This window comes from Xyrauchen texanus, chromosome 37 (assembly GCF_025860055.1).
Source record: "Xyrauchen texanus isolate HMW12.3.18 chromosome 37, RBS_HiC_50CHRs, whole genome shotgun sequence".
Taxonomy (NCBI): Eukaryota; Metazoa; Chordata; class Actinopteri; order Cypriniformes; family Catostomidae; genus Xyrauchen; species Xyrauchen texanus.
Genome location: NC_068312.1, coordinates 13,878,906 through 13,900,509, shown reverse-complemented (window position 1 = coordinate 13,900,509; position 21,604 = coordinate 13,878,906). Strand labels below are relative to the sequence as shown.

The following is a 21,604-nucleotide window of genomic DNA, read 5'->3' as shown; positions in this document are numbered from 1 at the left end:
TTGAAATAATTTGTTGAAAACAAAGATTCCGTAGAGTGACGCAAGAGCAGGGCATGATGGCACATAATAAAGGGCAAGTTGTCACAATTAAACCTGCCATTAAACCAGTGCTTATCGCAAATACTAAATCTAATCCCTTTTAAAACTATACCTGGATAACACAGTCTTGTCACAAATGCTATTAGGAAGAGGACCCAATCGCAGGAATGAGCGAACACAAAAACTTTATTAAAAAGGATACAAAGATGAACATAAAACTCCCACAGGGGAAAGAAAACAGACTAATGAAAACAAGAACAAAAATAACAACAAGGACAACAAACAGGAACAGCATATATACAGGAACTGACAGACCAACCAACAGACTACACAAACCTTACAAACAAAACCAACTTCACAAAACAATTCGACAAACACAAGAGGGAAGAAGACACAATATATATAAGACACATGAGGGACATGTGCAGACAATCAACCTGACGAGATCAAATGCCTTTATATGCCAGGGTGTTTTGATTATTTTCAGTTGTTTACCCATAAGCAATAATCAAAATACGATAACAAAAGTACAATAATTTACTTTGGAGAGTAGAATTCACTATATATATATATATATATAGATAGATAGATAGATAGATAACACACATTTGCACAATTTAATTTTGACTAAATGTTATCATTACAAATAATATTGTGACAACTTCCCCATGTGGCAATCAGCCCTGTTCTCCCCTATAAATGTATGTAATTATTTAACCATAATTTTGGGACCGATTTGCTGAAAAATGTCCCCAGAAGTTAGCTCAATGTGTCAAAAGGTTATTTTTATAATGTCCTCAAAGATAAATTTGGTTCATAATTTATTTTTACATTTTTAACAAAACAAAAAGTTCTCCTGTGGGGCGATTTTGCATTTGTTTTCCTTTTGTGTCCACATGCAATTATTTACTGTGAGCCTAATTCTGTTCCCAAAAAAATGACTTCACAATCTCCCTCCTCTATTCCTCGGACTATAAATTATTTAGCACACAAAAAACATCTCAAACATTTTTAAGCATATTCTAAGCGGGATGCATTGGAAACATGACTTCCCCACTTGGCATGAGGGACTGACTGAAACTGAGTTGAGATAATAGATCAAAGCATGTCAGCAAGAGCAGGTCATGAAGTCTTTTTAGCCGGAAAACACACAGACATAATCCAGGAATTAAAACAGGAAAGACAGTAAGTAGCATTACACAAATTACAGAGAAACTTCCCAGTGAAGAGCAGATCAACCAAAACATTTTTAATAAAATAGGGAAAAAACGCAGAGCTGTCAGGACGTTTTTATTGCACTTTCTTTTCAGCCCCTTTTGTATAAAAACATAAGGAAAAGAAGAACTAGGAGACAGAACAGAGAGAAAGAAAGTGGTTCTTGCAATAATGGGTATAATAAGGCAGAGAGTTCGTGAGATGGCCGTAAACTGAGCGTGTCATTACACATTCATAGAGATTAGGTTTTGCCATCTCTCTGACTCTCTTACAAAATGAGGGGAATAAAGAGAATGAGATGTGAGATGACGCTTACAATGAATGAAAACTGTCTGATTGCTGTAACCGTGGTGCCACTGTTGGACATTTAGGGCAAGCAGATTGGTTAACTGAAAGTGATCTGCTAATGAGGTAAATTGACTACATTATCCACATCTGCCTGTCTCTCAGGGATGGCACAATGGGGGCTGAGTTTCTCTAGCTGACTGTAATGGTCTCAATTATGTCATTGTCTGAAACAGTGTGGCTCAGTGGCTGAAAGGTTAAGGACTCAGGCTGTTTCTCTTCTAATGAACCCCTTCCTGAGTATCTACCCCTCCCCATTCTAACTAACAGCATATCACTGCAGTCTTTCCTTCTACCCTACTGGCTCTTTCCTCTGTGAATTGACTTTCTTTTTTTCTCTCTGTTCTTTTTTACCAGCTATTTTTTCTGCATTCTCTCTCAGTTCATGTCACCCTCAGTGGGGTTTTGTGTGATGTAATTAAAGAATGAACAAACTGAATAAAACAAATGATGGATGGATGAATGGATAGATTGATGGATGGATGGATGGATAGGAAAAAAGATGGACAAAGGAAGTGATTGATTGATTGATTGATAGATTGATTGATTGATTGGTTGATTGTTTGATTGATTTATCGTTTGATTGATTGATTGATTGATCGATCGATTTCTTGATTGATTGATTGTTTGATTGATTAATTTATTGTTTGATTGATTGAGTGATCGATTGATCGATTGATTGATTGTTTTATTGGTTGATTGATTGTTTGATTGATTGATTGATTGATTGATTGATTGATTGATTGTTTGATTGATTGATTGATTGATTGATTGATTGATTGATTGATTGATTGGTTGGTTGATTGATTGATTGATTGATTGATTGATTGATTGATTGATTGATTGATTGATTGATTGATTGATTGTAACAGTATTTTCCTCCCTAAAACTTTCAAAAATCATTTATTTTACCATATACTTTGAAAAATTTAGTTTTCAACCAAAAACGTTTTATGACCTTAGACATTTTTCCTAACTGTTTTCACAGGAAACCGAGATTCTGAACACAGCCGTGCTGAATGGGAAGACAGTGGCTGTACCAGTGAAGGTGGTGACAGTGGGGACAGATGGCACTATAATGGATGTGTCAGACACAGTGCAGTGCCAGTCTACTGATGAAGATGTTGTTAAGGTCAGTGAGTAGAGTATTAATAGACCTTTTTCTCGCTAACGCCATCTTTGATTTTTAATAGGAATGACAACGAGGCTGTGAGAGATACACTTACAGTCTTTTTTTTTTTACTTTAGGGTCCTTAAATCTTTATTTTTATGGTTCAAATAAATAATCAATATTGTGCTATTTTCTGCAAAGTTTTAATCATTGAGATATATGATTAAGATATGCTTGCAATAAATTCCATTTACAACTAATGAATTTTTCACAATGATAAAAAGGTGATCATTATTCATCATATTGGGACAGACTATATTTCAGAGCTATAATTTAAAATATCCTTGAAGGATCAATCTGTACTACGGATCTGTCTAAATTTCTTCTCATCCTCATTAAATTAAAATGCAACAATGTGTCAGTAAACAAATCCTCAGTAAACATTTATAAACCACCTGTATGTTTTCATTCTATGACACCTGTTTAAATGAGATTATCTGTTTTTCTATTTCTAGAGCAACTAAGTTAGGTCATGTTGCATCAAACTGACAAGAGATGTGATGTTTACAGACCATTATATGCTTTTCTGTTGTTCTTGTCCTTTGGATTCTTTTCAAATGCATCCAGCTGGATCTTGGTCTAATATGAGCTAAAACTCAATCATAGAGTATATCATTATTACATGTTTACACATGAAGCGAAAGCTGCTGAAGCTTGTTTCTAAATCAAATGGACTGTGGGATTTATTTATTTATTTTTTCCCTAAAGATGATAATTTGTATTCGACAAGCCTATTAATTTGAAGTTACTAAGACATGATATTCCCTGATTTTAAATGACCCAAAATAATTATGCAATCAGTTTTCACTCTGGGAGTTCATTCAATGCTGATGAATTTATGAAATATCATAAGAATGTTTTTAATTGCTAATTGCAAACCATCCATACATGTCTCATGTCAGAAACTTCAATTTATAACACAGCTGTGCTTTATCTAACATCTCCTCCTAAAAGCATTTATGATTTTGTTCATATGGAAATGATCAAAACATTGCATATATTTACATAAAATGTAATAATACAACTAAAATACTGATTATTTCATTCATATCTTTGAGTACAATTTACTGGTCATAACCCAACTTATGGCTATGATCCACTATAAAAATTAAATATGTACAGTTGCTACCTTCAATTTATCTTTTTTTTAGATAAATGAGGGACAAATCAAAATTATTTTTGAGGTAATCAATGTCATGCTGTTGATTGAGCTGTATGAAACCTGGAACATGCCATTGAGAAGTTATTTGTAACTCATCTGACCCTTAAAATGCATCTAATAATGTATATATCAATAATGAGTGAGACAGCTATGCTTGAATAAAATACTTAGTATTATATTTCCTGTTGAGTCTAGTTAACTAGTATATTTGTATATGACCTGGATGGAACTATTCAGGGTTGAACATTACTTATTACTTTTATTTGTCCTGACTTTTGTTTCTATTCTGGAGATGTATCATGAAATCTGTTCAAAATTTCAAATCTTTTTTTTTATCTTGACTGCCACACAATCACATCTATAGTATTTCAATTCAAAGTCTTTATTTTAACAAATTAAATAATCCCAGTGCAAATAATGGTAGATACTAATTGCACCCTGGTGCAAATACTATTTAAATAATAAAATAATGTATATGGGCATCACTCCAGTGTGTTTACTATTTATTTTATATTAGTTACAGACAAACTAAAACCCCTAAATCTAACCTTAACTGTACCTTTGGATAAAATAACCTTTTCACTACAGTAACCATGGTTTCATGTGGGAACGAGTGCGATCAACAGACCCCGCCTCCAGATGAAACCCTTCTCTGCACCCCCCGACATTCACTGTGACCAAATCACTGCAATGAAATAAGCATTTATATTCATTTTTATCTATTATTTTAAGTAGTATTAAAGGAAATATTAAGAGTGAAAACAGGAAATTGGATGGGGAAAAGAGTGGGACAAAACAAGGACTCAAAACGCGGTCGCTACGACAACAGTTCACATTCTCACTGTTTTTACACCCCACCCCACGCCACTGCAGCAACATCTACTGGTTAGTTTGTTGTATATTTCTGTGGTTCCACCAGACTATTAGGGTGCAAATAGCTGCCCTGTGTGGCAGATACTATTTTCACCTGGGTGCAAACAGACACTCCAATTGCTTCATGCTTCTCTTTTAAAATAATATAAAGATCAGGCGGAGCTATAGAATAATGCATTGCAATTATTCCATCAGACCAGCTGACCTTCTAAAAATATCTTTATTCATTTAAAAACATGGACAGAATGACAAATTTACATAATTTTAACTTGGTATTAATGTTAAGTACAAAAGTATGACTTTGCAACTGAATAATGGATCTCAATGCTAACTCACTAATGCATAATGGATTTGCTTGCATCATAACTTGAAGGCTGGCTTTATATGAATTTCTTGATTTAGTTGGAGAGGGCTTGTGAATGTTGATGCTGCATGTGCTTGTGAAATTACTAAATTTGAGAAGGGACTAGTTGATAAGGTATATACTAAGTACTTTGTTCCCTGAGAAGCTTATGTAAAAGCTCCTTTATTCCTGAATCATGACCACCAATTTGGAGCCTGGATCATTATGAAATATTTTGGATCATTTTCTCCCAATTAGTTTAATAAAGCAACATATCAGCTTGGCGGCAACTTCAACAATAGGTAGTTAAAGAAAATGTAATGCCGGATGACTAAATTACAGAATCTTCTCAGCTTAAATGTCAGGGCCAAAATGCTGAATTGCTATATTGTGCAGCTTTATATCATAAGAAAATGGTCTTACATGCTAAATAGAAAACATTTGCATTTTAGCTTCATTTGTGGTTTGCATTAAGCTATTCTGAAATACTGAAATAAACACATGAGATCTTCATTTTAAAAACAGGGGTCTGTCATGTCGCAGTGCTAAATTTGTGAATGACTGTCAGCCTTCTTGACATTGTCAGTGTCTATGAGCTGTTCAGGTTTGTCAGGATTGTAGAGGTGCTGTTTGCTGACAAAATAAAAAAGGGTCACAAATTCTGCATGTTTCTAGACACTGTTGGCTGGGTTTGATCTGTGTTTTTCTGATGTAGATTTTTTATTTAAAATTGAAGTAAACAGAATGCACAGTCAGTACAACTTGTCCAAAACTCATATGTGAATTACAAACTGTAAGTACATCTCTCTTGCCTTGACAAAACATCAGCAAGTGAGCAGGTAAGGTCATGCTGAAAACAACTTCAAATCAAGGCATCTGGCTTGTCACAAAACGTTTCCAACATGGAAATTTCGATATTGTGCCACAAAACCTTATATATTAAAAGCCACAGAAGAGCATAATGTATGGGTATGTGTATTGAAGTTCCTTGTTTCCTGGCCTGATAGGTTACTTGTAATTAACAAGATGCAGTATATGCATTCCATTTTATAGCGGTGTTATGATATAGCAATTGAATTATTATTTTTTTTCCACCCTCTCTTTGACTCTAAGAACTAAACAGGATGATTTTGCTACAGTTTCTTTAACATGTCTTTGTAAATGACCTCTGCTATCAATGTCTTACCTCTTGGCATAGGAAAACTGCAAAGATTTTGAAGGCACACCACATAGGCTGACCATCGTTAATATTTTTCCTTTTCAAGAACTTGTCCATGTTCTTAGTGGCATGTTTACTTGTGTTGTTTGAAATTCGGCTATGCAAAAAAATTTAAAAACAAGTCACATAGGTAGGTGTAACGTTTTTCCACTAAGGAAGGGACAGGAAACAGCATCAGCTTCAAGGGTAAGCTTTCTTTTAATGTGTATTTTGGTATTTTACAACAAATGACATCACAGTTAATTCTTGGCATTGGTCTCGGGCTCTCTCTCTCGATGTTCTGTGGCTGCTGCTTTTTATCCGCTCTCCTCACGCTACTGCAATTACACACAGGTGTTAGGCTTAATTTAGCTCAGGTGTAAGCGCCCTTACCGCTTTTCTCTCCCGGACGGGCGCTTGACCACGCCCCCGCTGCCACAGTAGGCTATTCTGTGTGAGGTCACAGGTGGAAAGAGCGCTAAATGGGGAATGAAAAAAACAACAAATTGGCTTCTTTTCTAATTTGTATATTTGTTCTTGCAATGCCACAACAAATTACAGGGATGCAAATTCATGAGGGGCAAAAAAGGTGGTCCACAAAAAATCAAGTTTACAATTGTGCAGAATTAACTGCAAAATAAAGAGTATTTTGGTGAGACTTGCTTGTGTTTCACAAATTTGTTACATTTTATTAACTGATTAGTTTAGTCACCTCTTTTGGAAATGTCACTAGGTGGCAACAAATGAGTGTCTTATGTGCTATGAGTGAGTCACTGAATCATTTTGAGTCGTTCGTGACCGAAGTCTGGAGAGAGATTTTATAGTGTTTAAGCATAAAAAGAACAAAGCAGATCTACAGTCTTCCTTCAGCCTGAGAATTAATTTTCCTCCAAAAAGACAACAATAATAGTCTAATAATAGTGAGTTTCAGTAACGTCCTTACCTTCTCCTTCATCACTTGCATGGCTAAAAATCTACCGACGTCAGTATAACAATTATAAACACAAAGCCGATCTACGGTATCATGTTCCTACAGTAGCCTATTTAAACTGCTGAGCATGGCTTTTATCAGAAATGACCACAATAATAGACAAATACTAATAATTTTGTGTTTCAATAATGTTCTTTCATCATTGTAAAGCGCATTTCACATGAGTTGAGTCGAGGTGTCAACGCTCCGTTCAATGACAAGAGTTGCAGAAAGCGTTCAGAGGGGCAATTTTATGAGTTTGCCATGTAAAAATACGGGAGGTGTGCACAATAAACATTGAAAACATGTATTTGGAAGAGAGAAACAAGCTTGAAGTTGCTTTGATAGCAGAAAGTAATAAAAGGACTCGTTTATGTTTAGGTCGAAGCGTTTTCTTGGTGAATTTAAATTAGTTCAATAACTGGGGTTTCTGATATTCGTAAACAATAAGATAATATTGAATTTAAAGCAATTATGAGACATTCAATGTCTCTTCACAAATGTGGACAGTTTTTAAATATTTATTGTTGCTTAGTACTCTCAAAACATTATTGGTGAAGCAAAAACTTGGTGTGAGTCATGAGACATATGTAGGTCACTTTTGCACATTAACCGTAGCTCTTCACAATCACAAAAGTGACCGATTATGGTTTCAAAATGGCTGAGTCTGGATCCCTGGAATACTTTTTTTTTTTCATGCATTTATTTATTTTGTGGAATTTTATAATTTTCCATGGCACACCTGACAATCAATGTGGTTGGGAAACACTGCGTTAGAGTATTTCTACATAGTACACGTTATTGTACTCTGATATGTTTTCCATGATATGTGCCCTTTATCATAAAAATTGTAAAAGGCTCTCAAGTCTAGAGGGCACTCAGGCAACCCAACTTCACATATATGTATGCATATTCAGAAATTATGGGAGTATATAATATGCACAGTAAATGTAAAATAGTGCACATAATTCACTCTAGGTATAAAGGTAAACTAGTGAAATGTATAAAGTTTATCTGCACTATTTGTTTTATTTATTTATTTTGCAGTGGGGCAGCTATATAAAGTCACCACTGGTCTATAGCATTTTATGTATGAAAGAATGGGGCTAGTCAGTGTATGCATTATATTAGTGGGTCTGTGTGTGTAAGGAATCAATGTACCTGCTTCTTAGGCTATATACCATGAATGCTCTTTAGAACAGAGATGTGTGGAAGAGAGAGAGTGCACATGGTAGTGTTATCTGGGGAATCTTTCAATGGGGTCAGTGAGTTGTTTGATGTCAAGGACTGCTGGGAGACATTCAGCTAAAACTGATGAATACATAAAAAAAAGTGAGTTTAGATTACAGGTTCTCCAATAAGAAGAGTAAATGTGAACCCTCATTAGTAGTCAAACAGTGTCCAGTCTAGTAAATGAAAGTTTAATATGAATAGGTGGAAGTAAAACTTGGGAGTTTGTGTATTTCAACACTGATTATCTTCTGATTATTTTTCTTTCGGTTGCTCCTATTAGGGGTGGCCACAGCAGACCATCCATGATCCACATATTTGAATTGGCACAGGTTTTATGCCGAATGCCCTTCCTGAATTTCAACTCTGATTATAAACCTTTTAAATAATAGGGAAAAAACTTCTCTGTCTATGCTTCCTGGTTCACCAAGGACCTACAAAGATGTAGTTTAAGACCTGGTTAATTGTGCTGTCAGACCTGCCGAGTCAAACATGTGTACAAGCCAGCCGCTCATGGTTCGGTCTTCTCAACCCTCCAATGGATGCTTGATTGGATGTTTCTGACAGGTAGTTAATTTCCCAGTCTGAATCGTCATGGCTGTAACATTGTGGTAGAAGATTCCACTCTCTATGGCACTGATTAATGATGATGCCTTGTATATTGCATTTGTGTGTCTTATTAGAAAGTTATCAGTGCAGTAGAAAAGTTGAGTTTTCCACATTTAACATGTGCTAAATTAATAATATTGTGCAAGTACAGCAAACTTGCTGTTTTTAAGAACTAATAGTAGGGCTGTCAACAGATTTAAAAACAATAATGCACTATATGTCATGATTTTAATGATTGATACATAAATACAAATGGCTAAATAAAAAAATACTTCAACATCCATTCATCTTCAACCACTAATTAGGGACTGGGTGGCGGTGGCAGCAGACTAAGCAAAGGAGCCCATACATCCTTTTCTCTGGCCGCAATCCTGAGGACCCCAAACCGGACATACTTCACACCTCATCTGCACCTTGAAATCCCATCCATGATATCACAAACAGGGTCGGTTGGGGATAGCGCTGTCGGAGTCTGGTGCCACTGAGAACATGCTTGACTTAATGCCTTGGATGTGGACACAGCTCTCGCAATGGTTATACAGGGACTAAATGGAACACACTAGTGGCCCTGGTACCCCATACTCCCACATAGTCCTCCACAGGACATCTCAAGGGACGCCGTTCTATGCCAACTAGAATTCCACAAAACACATATAAACTGGATGGGCAAACTCCCATTGCCCCTCTTAGACCCACGCTAAGGTAAAGAGCTGATCCACTGTTCCACAACCTGAACAAAATCTGCATTAGTCCTCCTCAATCAACACTTGGCCATAGTCTCCTTTCCAGGATTCTGGAATAAGCTTTCCCGGGTAGGCTGAGAAGTGTGACACACCTGTATGCCTGTCCCTGCCTGAGAGTGTGTTGGTCAGGTTCAGGAGTTCCTCAAAGTGTTCCTTCCATCATTGAAATATATCGCCAGGTGAGTTCAGTAGTTCCCTGTCTAACGGCAACAATGGTCTAAACAAAACCCTTCTTATCATGCCTGAGCCGTTTACAGTTTGCCAGAACCTCTTTGAGGTCAACCAAATGTCCTTCTCCATGTCCTCCCCAAACTCCACCCACACCTGGGTTTTCACTTTCACAATCGCTATGTCTGCAGTCCTTCTGTCATGCCGGTATCTGTCAGCTGAGTCTGGAGTTCTGTGGTCTAAGCAGTCCCAAAAAGCCTTCTTCTCTATCCTGACGGTGTCCACAAGTGGGTTCTTGGGTTTCTGCCCCGACAGGCACCAACAACCTTCCAGCTACAGCTCATGGTAGCCGCCTCCACGATGGAGGCCTTAAATAGGGTCTACTCAGACTCAATCTGGTAACAAGTACACTTATGAACAACCTTATGTTCAAACATGGTGTTTGTTATGGCCAATCCATCACTAACACAGAAGTCCAATATAAAAACACAGCTCGGGTTCAGATCAGGCTGGCCATTTCTCCCAATCACTCCCCTTCAGGTTTCTCCATCAATGCCAACATTGGCGTTGAAGTTGTCCAGCAGAACTATGAAGTCGCCAGATGGCATCCCCTCCAGGGCCCAACTTATGGTCTCCAAGAAGGCAGAATACTTTGAACTGCAGTTTGGTGCATAGGCACAGATCACAGTCAAAGATTTACCCCTGCAATATGAAGTTGCATTGATGCGCCCCTCTCGTCTACTGGGCTAAACTCAAAAATCGTGGCCCCAAGCCATTGACTTGTGAGTATCACCACACCCACTCTGCACCTTTTGCCCTGAGCAACTGCAGAGAATGTGAGAGTTCATCCTCTATCCAGTAATTTGGTTCCAGAGCCAGAACACTGCATAGAGGTCCAACTAAATCTAGCTGGTATCATTCCACCTCACACACCAATTGTGGTTCCTTCCGCACCAGTGAGGTCACATTTCATGTTCCAAAAGCCAGTTTCTGTAACCAAGGTCCAGTCGCACAGGCCTTAAAAAAATCTGGGTGTGTTAGCAATTTCAAACAAATATATAGCTGCAAGCAGCAATGCAATTCCTCCTCAAAATGGGAATCAAACCTTCCCAATGGAGGAATCCAAAAAACAATTTAGGATTCTGTGTGAATCCTAAATGAAAAATTTTCAGTGTACAGGAAAATCCATCATGCCCGACCTTATGGATCCTTGAGGCTTTTTTGTTCCCAATGAGAAATTAGGTATGTACATTACGTTTTAGACATTTTTTGACCAGAAAAATGGCTCTTTTCGGTGTGGCCTGTAGCACCCCCTAAGGGCAAATGTTGGCCATTATTGGTTTAGTGGTTACCATTGGCCTGTAGTATCAATGTACAAAATTAGAACCTTTTTGACCCGAAAATGGGATTTTGGGCATGGTCTGTGGCGCCCCCTTAAGCAGGGGCGGGTCTACGTAGTGGCCAGGGGGGGCACCGGACCCCCCTGAAATTCGATTGGCCACCCCAGGTGCCCCCCCTATAAGATGTCTTGTGATTGGTTCATTTTACGGCCAATCAGTTTATAGACTCTACTGAAGTTCGTGATTCAAAGAAGTTTTTTTTTTTTTTAAAGCTTAATAAAGTCATCTTTATTGCCAAAAAAAAGGATACAAATCACAAGTGACTTATCAAAATATACATAAAAATTTTCTCAAATAACTACTGTCTACAATTGCCGTAAATTGTTTCGACATACTTTTTTTTATTTTATTTTTTATTATCCTTCAACAACACAAACAAACAAGGTACATCAACAAATCTCTGAATATAACCTCAATTGTTCAGCCATAGGTTGAGCATAGCTAGTACAAAGAACAGAAAACACACTATGAACAAACCAATAATTAAATTTAAAAAAAATAAAAATAAAAAATGAAAAAAATAAAATAAAAAGGGACTTTTTAAATTAATTTAAACGTATCCAAAAGAGAAATCAGTTTAAGGGCTTTCTGATTTTTAACAAATTTTTAAGATTTGCACAAGAGTTTAACTTCATTCATCCAGTGATTAAAGTTGGGTTTAGATTTAAACCATCTGCATTTATGAATGAAAAACTTTCCAAAACATAACAAGAAATTAATAACAAAATCACAATCTTTGTTTTCCAGACAAACACCAAACCTAATTAACTTCCACGTGAGAGGTGGGAGTTCAACCCTCCTAGACCTTAACCAATTCTGCACCTCACTCCAAAAGGGTTGCACCAGATCACAATCAAAGAAGACATGCTCTAGATTTTCAATATTTGTTTCACAAAAAACACAATTATTCACATCAAAATTAAATTTCAATCTTAAAAATTCTTTAGTAGGATAAATCTCATTTAAAATTTTGAAGTTCACCTCCTTAGCTTTAGGAGGGAGAGGAAAAGACAAATAATTTTTCCAAATTGTTTTTATTTCAACCTTATCAAAATCTTTAAGCATGTATTCCCGTCTAATTGGGTTTGGGTAATAAGCCTGTAAAAAAAAAAATTCTAATGACTCTATTTGTACATTTTTTATCACAAAAATCATAACCTTCTAAGGAGAGCTGTCTCAGTACTGGGGAGATTTTGGAGTACAACATGTCTTCTTTAACCATTAATCTTAACGGAATTGGTATAGCTCTAATCATTCTATTAAACATATTAACGGTACACTGTACTTGGAATTTCTCACAAAACTCTCTATACAGTAACACATTTCCATTATCATCCAAGAAATGGGCAATAGCCCAAATCCCTTTAGATATCCATTCCTCAAGATATACAGATTTTCTGCCAAATATTATATATCTACTATTCCAAACTGGAGTGTTGTGAGGAGTGAAGTTATGTTTGAACAATAGTTTCCAATAGAGCAGCACTTGCTGATGGAAGGCTGAACGTTTAACTGGTAACGAGGTGCACTCAAAGTCACAACATAACAGAAAGTGTATTCCCCCCAGTTTGTTAAAGATAGCATTGGGGACAATAAACCAAAAGGAGTGGCTATTTTGAATGAAGGATTTTAACCATTTCAATTTCAAAACACCATTCATAATGTCAAAATCGATAGCATTCACCCCACCGTCTTCATATTTTTTAATCATGTCCTCCTTTCTAATGTACTGACACTTATTTCTCCAAATAAATTTAAAATTCACCTTATTTATTAATTTAAGCATTACGTGTCGATATGGGCAAGGAGAAGGCTGGATAGATGAGTCTGGACAAACTATCCATTTTAGATAAAAGAACCCTTCCAAAGATTGTAAGATCCCTCTGTAGCCATCTATTCAATATGGACTTACATTTATCTATGTTATTCAACACATTTTTATTCTCCATAACATCTTTATCTTTAGAAATAATAATCCCCAAATATTTAACTTCCCTTTTAATTTGTATACTAGATAATGACTGCAAAGGAAACTCATGCAGTGTTAACATTACACATTTGTTTAGGTTTAAATGTAGCCCCGAAGCTTTAGAAAACTGGTTAATAGAATGTAAAGCTAATGGAATTTGATATTCATTCTTTAGAAACAATGTTGTATCGTCAGCAAACTGGCTTATAAGTATATGTCTATCCAACACTGAAAGACCTTCAATACCATTATTTTTAATCAATATAGATAATAACTCTGCAACCATTATAAATAATAATGGTGAGCTTGCCAGTCACCACCGAAACAGAAGAATCCAGCTGTTTTAGTTGAGGTCTGCCTTCTTTCTTTTTCGACTGTTTTCCTCTCTTTCTGCTACTGTTTTTATTGTTTCTAAACTAAAGACTGTTCTTTAATATATTAGCAGAGCACAATGTAATGGTTCCATATTTTATTTTTAAACTGTGGTGTTTTCATTTGAACTGTTACAGTGCTAAAACTTTAACTCTGTGTTACTCAGCTTTTTTGTAAATTAATCTGAAAGAAATGTTGAATGAAACACTATGATGTTTTGGCCAAACCATTTGAATTATTACAGTGGGGGGGAATTTTTTTTTTTTAATTATTATTATTTGAAAGAGATTGTGAATAAAACTACTGTATATTGTAATGGCCAAACTAATTAAAAGAAAATAGTTGACATCGTTTCTGCTTCTGGGTTTTTAAAATTGCTTTTATTTTATAAACTTGTTAGTTTTATGAAAACATTAAAAATAATAAACACTGGCTCTCAAATTTAACTTAATGGATATATACAGGGATGACAAAAAACTAAATTAATCAAAAATGTGCTTTATTACTACATTTGTTTACAAGTAACTTTATTCAAGTTAAAAAAAATAATAAAATCAATAGGATTTACATAATATACTGTAGAATTTAGCTTTTTTTTTTGGTCACTGGCGGCCACCCCGTTTGGAGGCAGTGCCCCAGCATGGCCCCCCCACTGAAAATGCTCTAGACACGCCCCTGCCCTTAAGGCAAATGTGGGCCATTCTTTGCATAGTACTTCAGAGTGATTTATTGATTTATTGACACATATATATTGAGGCAATGTGGACATTTACATAAATACACCCCTTTCAGCCATTTTTGCTTTATTAATTTTTACTAAGTAACAAATTGAAAGACATCAATTATACACATGGGTACAAAATTTCAAGTCAACTGGAGCTACTGTTTAAGAGAAGAAGATTTTTGTAGGATTTCCCAAATTTTCACTGTACATGAAAATCTATTATGGTGGAAACTATGGGTGCTTGAGGCTTTTTGTTCCCCATGAGAAATGAGGCATGTACACCAAGTTTCAGACGAATTGGATAAATGGGGTGGAAATGAAATAGGACATTTGGGCATTGTCTGTAGCACCCCCTAGGGGTGAATGTGGGCCATTCTTGGTTTGTGGGTTTATGTTGGCCTGTAGTATCAATGTACCAAATTAGAACATTTTTGACCAGAAAATGGGAATTTTGGGCGTGGTCTGTAGCGCCCCCTAATGGCGAATGTGGGCCATTCTTTGCAAATTACTTCAGAGTGATGTCATCTTGAAGCATGTTAGGTTTGAAAAACCATCAATCAAAATTACATTTGATTTATTGAAAAAAAAAATATATATATATATAGAGAGAGAGAGAGAGAGAGAGAGAGAGAGAGAGAGATAAAATGTGGAAATTTACATAAACACGCCCCTTTCAGTCATTTTGTATCATATTCATTTTTGCTAAGTAATATTTTCAAAGACATCAATTTTACACATGTGTACCAACATGCAAGTCAATTGGAGCTACGTTTCAGGAGAAGAGTTTTGTATGTTTTCCCAAATTTTCACTGTACAGGAAAATCCATCATGGTGGAAGTTATGGGTCCTTGATGCTTTTTTGTTCCCCATGAGAAATGAGGCATGTAAGTTTTTTTGGGTGTGGCCTGTAGCGCCACCTATGGGCGAATGTGGGCCATTCTTGGTGTGGGGGTACCCGTTGGCATGGAATATCAATGTGCCAATTTAGAAATTTTTTGACCAATTACTTTTTGAGATATTGGGGCTCAAGGAGAATAATAATAATAATATAACCGTCAATAACAATAGATTTCCTCCTACCGGAGGAATCTAATTAGCAGTATTAAACACGTTTAAATTATCTCATATAAGTTAACATGTCAAAAAGAATTGTGAGGCCTAGTGAAAAGAAAAAAGAGTGAAAGAGATAAAACAAAAGAGACAGAGAAAGGGGAAACTCTGACAGCAGACAACTCTATCAATCAGACAGGCATGAAACGGACTCTCACAGCTCTAACAACCCTTAAGTGCAGAAGGCATTACACCAAGATGTTCTGATACTGCATTCATGTCTTACTCTTTCTCTGTCTGATTCTTCGAAAGTGTGTGTAATGTTGAGCAAGAGCTAGGAATATGACTCTTGGATTTTTAACTATTTACTGTACAATGACATTATTCAGTAGTTTCTTCTGCTCGTGTACTGGCACTTCCCACGAATAGGGTACAAAATAATGTAGATCCTGAAACTCTTAAGAAATGTAGTCATTTTTGTTTTTGTTTAAAACAAATGGTTTTCAGAAAATGTTGACTGACATTCTCAGGAGGTCAAACTAAGTATTATACATGAGCTGTTTTATTCTCTATTCATTTTATCTTCTATTAAATAAATAGAGAACAAAACAGCTCATATAATATTGAGTTTGATTAAAAGTTTGTAAGTTTGCAATATTTGCAACCCTGATATCACAATTTAGGACAATATTACTATTTAGAACGAGTTTCAAATCCAGATTTAGAAATTTTCTAGCAAAATATATATATATTTATAAGAAACATCAAAATATATATTAAAACAAACAATGCCAGAATGGAAACAGGGTTGCAGATTCAAACAAAATTAAATTAGCACTCCATATATGGGCTAGTTTGGGACAAAATGTTGGTTTATAGTTATTGACAAATGTATATTTCCTGTCATTTAAATTTTAATTTATTTATAACAAATTGGAAAATGGACATTGTAACAGTTGCACACAAAATGTGGGGCACAGCTAAATATTACATTTCTGGTCTTTTAAAACAGACACTTGATGTGTTTTAAACCAGCTGCTTTTCATGCTAGGTTAATTTTATGTTTGATAATAATTTATAACATATATATATATATATTATACAAAAAATTCATATGATTTGTGCTTCTAATGCTTAAAGTAACATTACGGGTTCAATACAAGTTAAACTCAATTGACAGCAAATTCTGTAATTCTTTAAGTCCTGCAATTCTGCAAATACAACAACAACTTTACAGCTCAAATAATACACAAGTTTTAATAGAAGTAAGTGCTTTTATCAAATTACAAGCTTTATATTTCTGCCTTTTAAACCATTTCAAAAATTGGCCCCATTCACTTCAGTTGTAAGCACTGCACTTTAACCTCAATTTTTGCTTCTTCTTTTTTTTTCCAAGAAAAGATTGTTGAGAATCAACATTATGCCACAAATGCTGTCAATTCAGCTTATCTTGAATTGAATTTGGAATATTGCTTTTAAAAAGGACATCGTGGGACACCAGAATGTACCGTATTTTTGGAAAGTGCCTACTAGGTTTCAATGTGATTGACAAGATCTGTAACTTGCAATTGCTCTACAGGGAGCATGAAATGATTATGCTGTTTTCAAACCCTGGTAGCAGAGACTTAATATTCCTTATGAGAACACAATTTATTTATTTTTTGTTACATATAAGCAGCAACCCAGGAGCTCTATTAATATGAAAGGATATTGCACCAAATTTGTGTTTGCCACCATGTGCGACTGTGCGTGTGTTTGTATGCATGTGTATATGAGTATTTATGCTTTTATGTTTTTAAGTACTTTAATCTTCCTGCTGCTGGTCACATGTAATTTCACCTCCATTTTTGAAATGGATGGTTTTGGAATCTGGACTTGTAACTACTCACCAAGAAGAGGAAATCGTTCTGTCGAAGTCTTCCCTCTCTTTGTGTGTGTGTGTATAGGTTAAAGTGGTTTACAAGGAATTGTTTTAGGTTACAAACTGGTAATTACAATGGTATTATGCTATAAATGTGGTTTATGAGGACATTTCTAGTGTCCCCATAATACAAATAGCTTAAAAAAAACATCCTAAACAATGTTTTATTGAAAATGTAAAAATGCAGAACATTTTTTGTGAGTGTTAGGTTCAGGGGTAGGGGATATAATCTATAGTTTGAATATTATAAAAATCATTATGTCTATGGAGAGTCCTCATTATGATAGCTGCACCAACAGCTCTGTGTGTGTGTGTGTGTGTGTGTGTGTGTGTGTGTGTGTGTGTGTGTGTGTGTGTGTGTGTGTGTGTGTGTGTGTGTGTGTGTGTGTGTGTGTTATGATAGTGTTTACCTACCGTTATTGACCAAGCTGGCACTTATTCCTCCATCGGCCATCTGGAAAGGTAACTTTTGATCTGTGACTCAACTGGATGCCAACCACACACACACACACAGTTATACTCTCGATCAGGGTGCCGTTTTCATCTCTTCATTTGTAGTACTGTGTAAACTGGGAGAGAGCCAGTACTGCTTTCATTTTTTCATTTAAATGTAAGAAGCAATAGAATAACTGAAAGGGTTGAGAAATATCAAGAACAGACACATCCTAGACATCATAATACTTGATGGTTATTTAACCATTTTATTTAATCAGATTTCATCCGGATCTACTTGTGTGTATGCAGCTTTGACTTGCATGTAATTATTTTGCAAACCAAAAAACTCAAGAACACCAAATAGCAGACACACCCTTGTCTTTCAGTTTTGGAATCAGTATTGTTGGCACATATTACTGTTAAGTGATGAATACAACTTTTTTGTAAATGTTTAAATTGTATTTAAAAAAAACAATCCTGCAAAAAAGATTTAATTTCAGCTTAATGTCTCTGATCAAAAAAAGTTGAACTTAATGAATACTTGTTTAATAAAAACAATGAATAACTGCAATCGCTCCTTCAGTTATCACTGTTTCATTGAATAATAAAAAAGGCCAGTTGCACTTTATTGAAGGAAATTAAACTAAATTAATTGTGTCACTAGTCATATTAGTTTTCTGTTTACTCTCTATTGCAAAGAACATAATAAAACATTTTAATTCTAAAATATAATTTAAGAAAATATACTTAAGCATTAATAAAGAATAACACACCCATAAATAAAACATTCTGTCATCATTTATTCACCCTTTTGTCATTCAAAATTCATATGACTCTGTGAAACAAAGCACAAAAATGATCATAAAAGTAGTCCAAATGACTTTATTCTAACCCAGATAGCACACGTACATCTCCGAGATGTCAGTTGAAGAGCACAGCATCTGGAAAGCCGCATAATCTAATTAACATCTGCTTAACTTCCAAAAAAGATCAGATTTACAAACATTCTAAATCCTAAAAGTCGCAAAGATATCTGCTGAACATTTATTAGAGAATAAACTTTTAAAACCTCTTTCACACATATTGCACCTAAACAAAAATGTCTTCCAGCTTTGAAAACACACACATCAAAGAGATGTCTGGATGATGTACATGTGCTATCAGGGAAGACTTCTGAAGTCACAAGATAGCTTTGTGTGAGAAACACTGAAAATTCAACGGAAACCTTGCATTCCTTTGTTCAATGACACACAAAAGCATAATTGTTTACATTCACCTGGTGTCAAGCAGTATTTCAGTCCCCCATCAAATCATGTCACCCTTGGGAAGTTGTTTGTATAGTCTAATCACAAATGTCTGTTACTAATTCATATCATAGCTGATGATGTAAATACAGTCTGAAAGTACAATATCACCATATCCATTTACCCAATAGCACAAAATAAAATGTACTGAGATCGTTATGTTGGAGTGAGACGCTGAATATGATATGCTTGCTAACCATAGGTTTTGCATGATGGAATGTTATCTTAACAAGCTAATCTGTTAGCATGTTCAATTCGACCATGTGTTGCTTTGGTTACATCATTTGAAATGCCATATAGCTTATACAACATTAATTTATGTATTTTCAAGATAAAGACATGTTCTATCTATATCAGGCACATTAAAATACCCCAAAACAACAAATTCAGCCAATGAAAACACCTCAGGGTCCTAGTTGGACACTTAAAGTGGCTGTAACACTAGACTTTGAGCATGCAATTTTTTTTTCCGGACAACACAACATACCAGAATATGATGTAATGAGGGAGGGCTTCTACCACTTTTCAAGTAAATAATACATCACAAATAACTATATTAAAAAATGTTTAATATAATTTTTACTCCCTTTGCTGCTACAAAAAAACAAACAGCTTTAAAATATGTACTGTATTCTTTGTATTGAGCCAAGAGGTTAGCATGTGACATGTCAATCTATTGTCATATGGATTCGCCGTTAAGAGTTCACCAAACTTGAACTTTGGTACTCAGCGTAGTATGACATTTCTTCACTTGAGCTTGTGTTTCCTGTCTCCTGTGTTCAGATCCATGTAATGGGAGTGAATGGAGCGTGAAGTGTAGTGTGACCACCACTTAATTCACGTCTCACTTAAAGGACTAGTTCACCCAAAAATGAAAGTTTGCTGATAATTTACTCACCCTAAGGCAATCCAAGATGAGTTTCTTTTTGTTTGATGAGTCTTAATCAAACAAATCAAAACAGAATTTAAGATTTCATTCTCCTTTAAACAATGCAAGTGAATGTTCTGTATTTTTTTGATGGTCCAAAATGCATATTTAAGGTGCATCAAAATAATCCACACGACTCCTGTTGACAAATAAAGATCGTCTGAACCCAAACGATTGATTATTTTTAGAAACAAAACCTGCCTCCTGCTACACGCATGACCTTACCAACGAGCTTACATCATCCCTCTCATGAGCACGCGTCACAGAGATGTATGTAAGTGAACATTTGTAGTTAAAAAGTATGTAAGTATTGTTTTGTTTCTAAAAATAATCAATCATTTATTTGTCGACTGGAGTCGTGTGCCCCTTTTCAAAATAAAAAGTAACAGTCAGTATCAGGTGTGGCTACCAGCTGCATTAAGTACTGCAGTGTACCCCACTCTTCCACCAAGGCACTTGCAAGTGCCTGGACATTTCTGAGGGGAATGGCCCTAGCTCTCACCCTCCGATCCAACAGGTACCAGATGTGCTCAATGGGATTGAAATCTAGGCTCTTTACTGGCCATGGCAGAACACTGACATTCTTGTCAGTGCCTGTCCGAGCAGTATGGCTGGTGGCATTGTCATGCTGGAGGGTTATGTCAGGATAAGCCTGCAGGAAGGGTACAACATGAGGGAGGAGGATGTCTTCCCTGTAATGCACAGTGTTGAGATTTCCTGCAGAGACAACAAGCTCAGTCTGATGATGCTGTGACCCTCCGCCTCCAAATTCCACTCCAGAGTACAGGCCTTGGTGTAATGCTCATTCCTTCAACGTTAAACATGAGTCCAACCATCACCCCTGGTGTGACAAAACCACAACTCGTCAGTGGATAGCACTTTTTGCCAGACTTGTCTGGTCCAGCGAATGTGGGTTTGTGCCCTTAGGAGACATTGTTGCCTGTGATGTCTGGTAAGGACCTGCCTTACAAAAGGCCTACAAGCCCTCAGTCTAGCCTCTCTCAGCCTTTTGCGGACAGTCTGAGCACTGATGGAGGGATTGTGCATTCCTGGTGTAGCTCGGGCAGTTGTTGTTGCCATCCTGTACCTGTCTCGCAGATATGATATTCTAATGTACCGATCCTGTGCAGGTGTTGCAATGTATGGACCAAAAGAGCAGAGAAATTCTTCTAAAAATCTTCATTAAAGTTAGTAGATGAAAGAAAGTCATACACATCGGGCATAAGGGTGAGTAAATGATGAGAGAATTTACATTTATGGGTGAACTGTCCCTGTTTGGGCTTTTGTCAGATCTGGATGAATTTGTCAATAAGAAGAGAGGTTTGGAAACCTATATAGCTATTATTACGGTGAAAAGTGAACAATGTCCCAGAGGGACATTATATATAATGCTGAAATATAAACCAAAGCAAGATCATGCTTTAATAATGCCTAC

At 36.0% G+C, this 21,604-nt stretch overlaps 1 protein-coding gene across 1 annotated transcript in view; it reads left to right on the top strand.

The window, feature by feature from the left end:
• LOC127630986 (transmembrane protein 132C-like) overlaps positions 1 to 21,604 on the top strand; it is a 345,492-nt gene that overhangs the window by 285,279 nt on the left and 38,609 nt on the right. Inside the window, exon 5 of the mRNA XM_052108916.1 lies at positions 2,588 to 2,731. Coding sequence (XP_051964876.1) covers positions 2,588 to 2,731 — 144 coding nt within the window. The remainder of the gene's footprint in view (positions 1 to 2,587; positions 2,732 to 21,604) is intronic.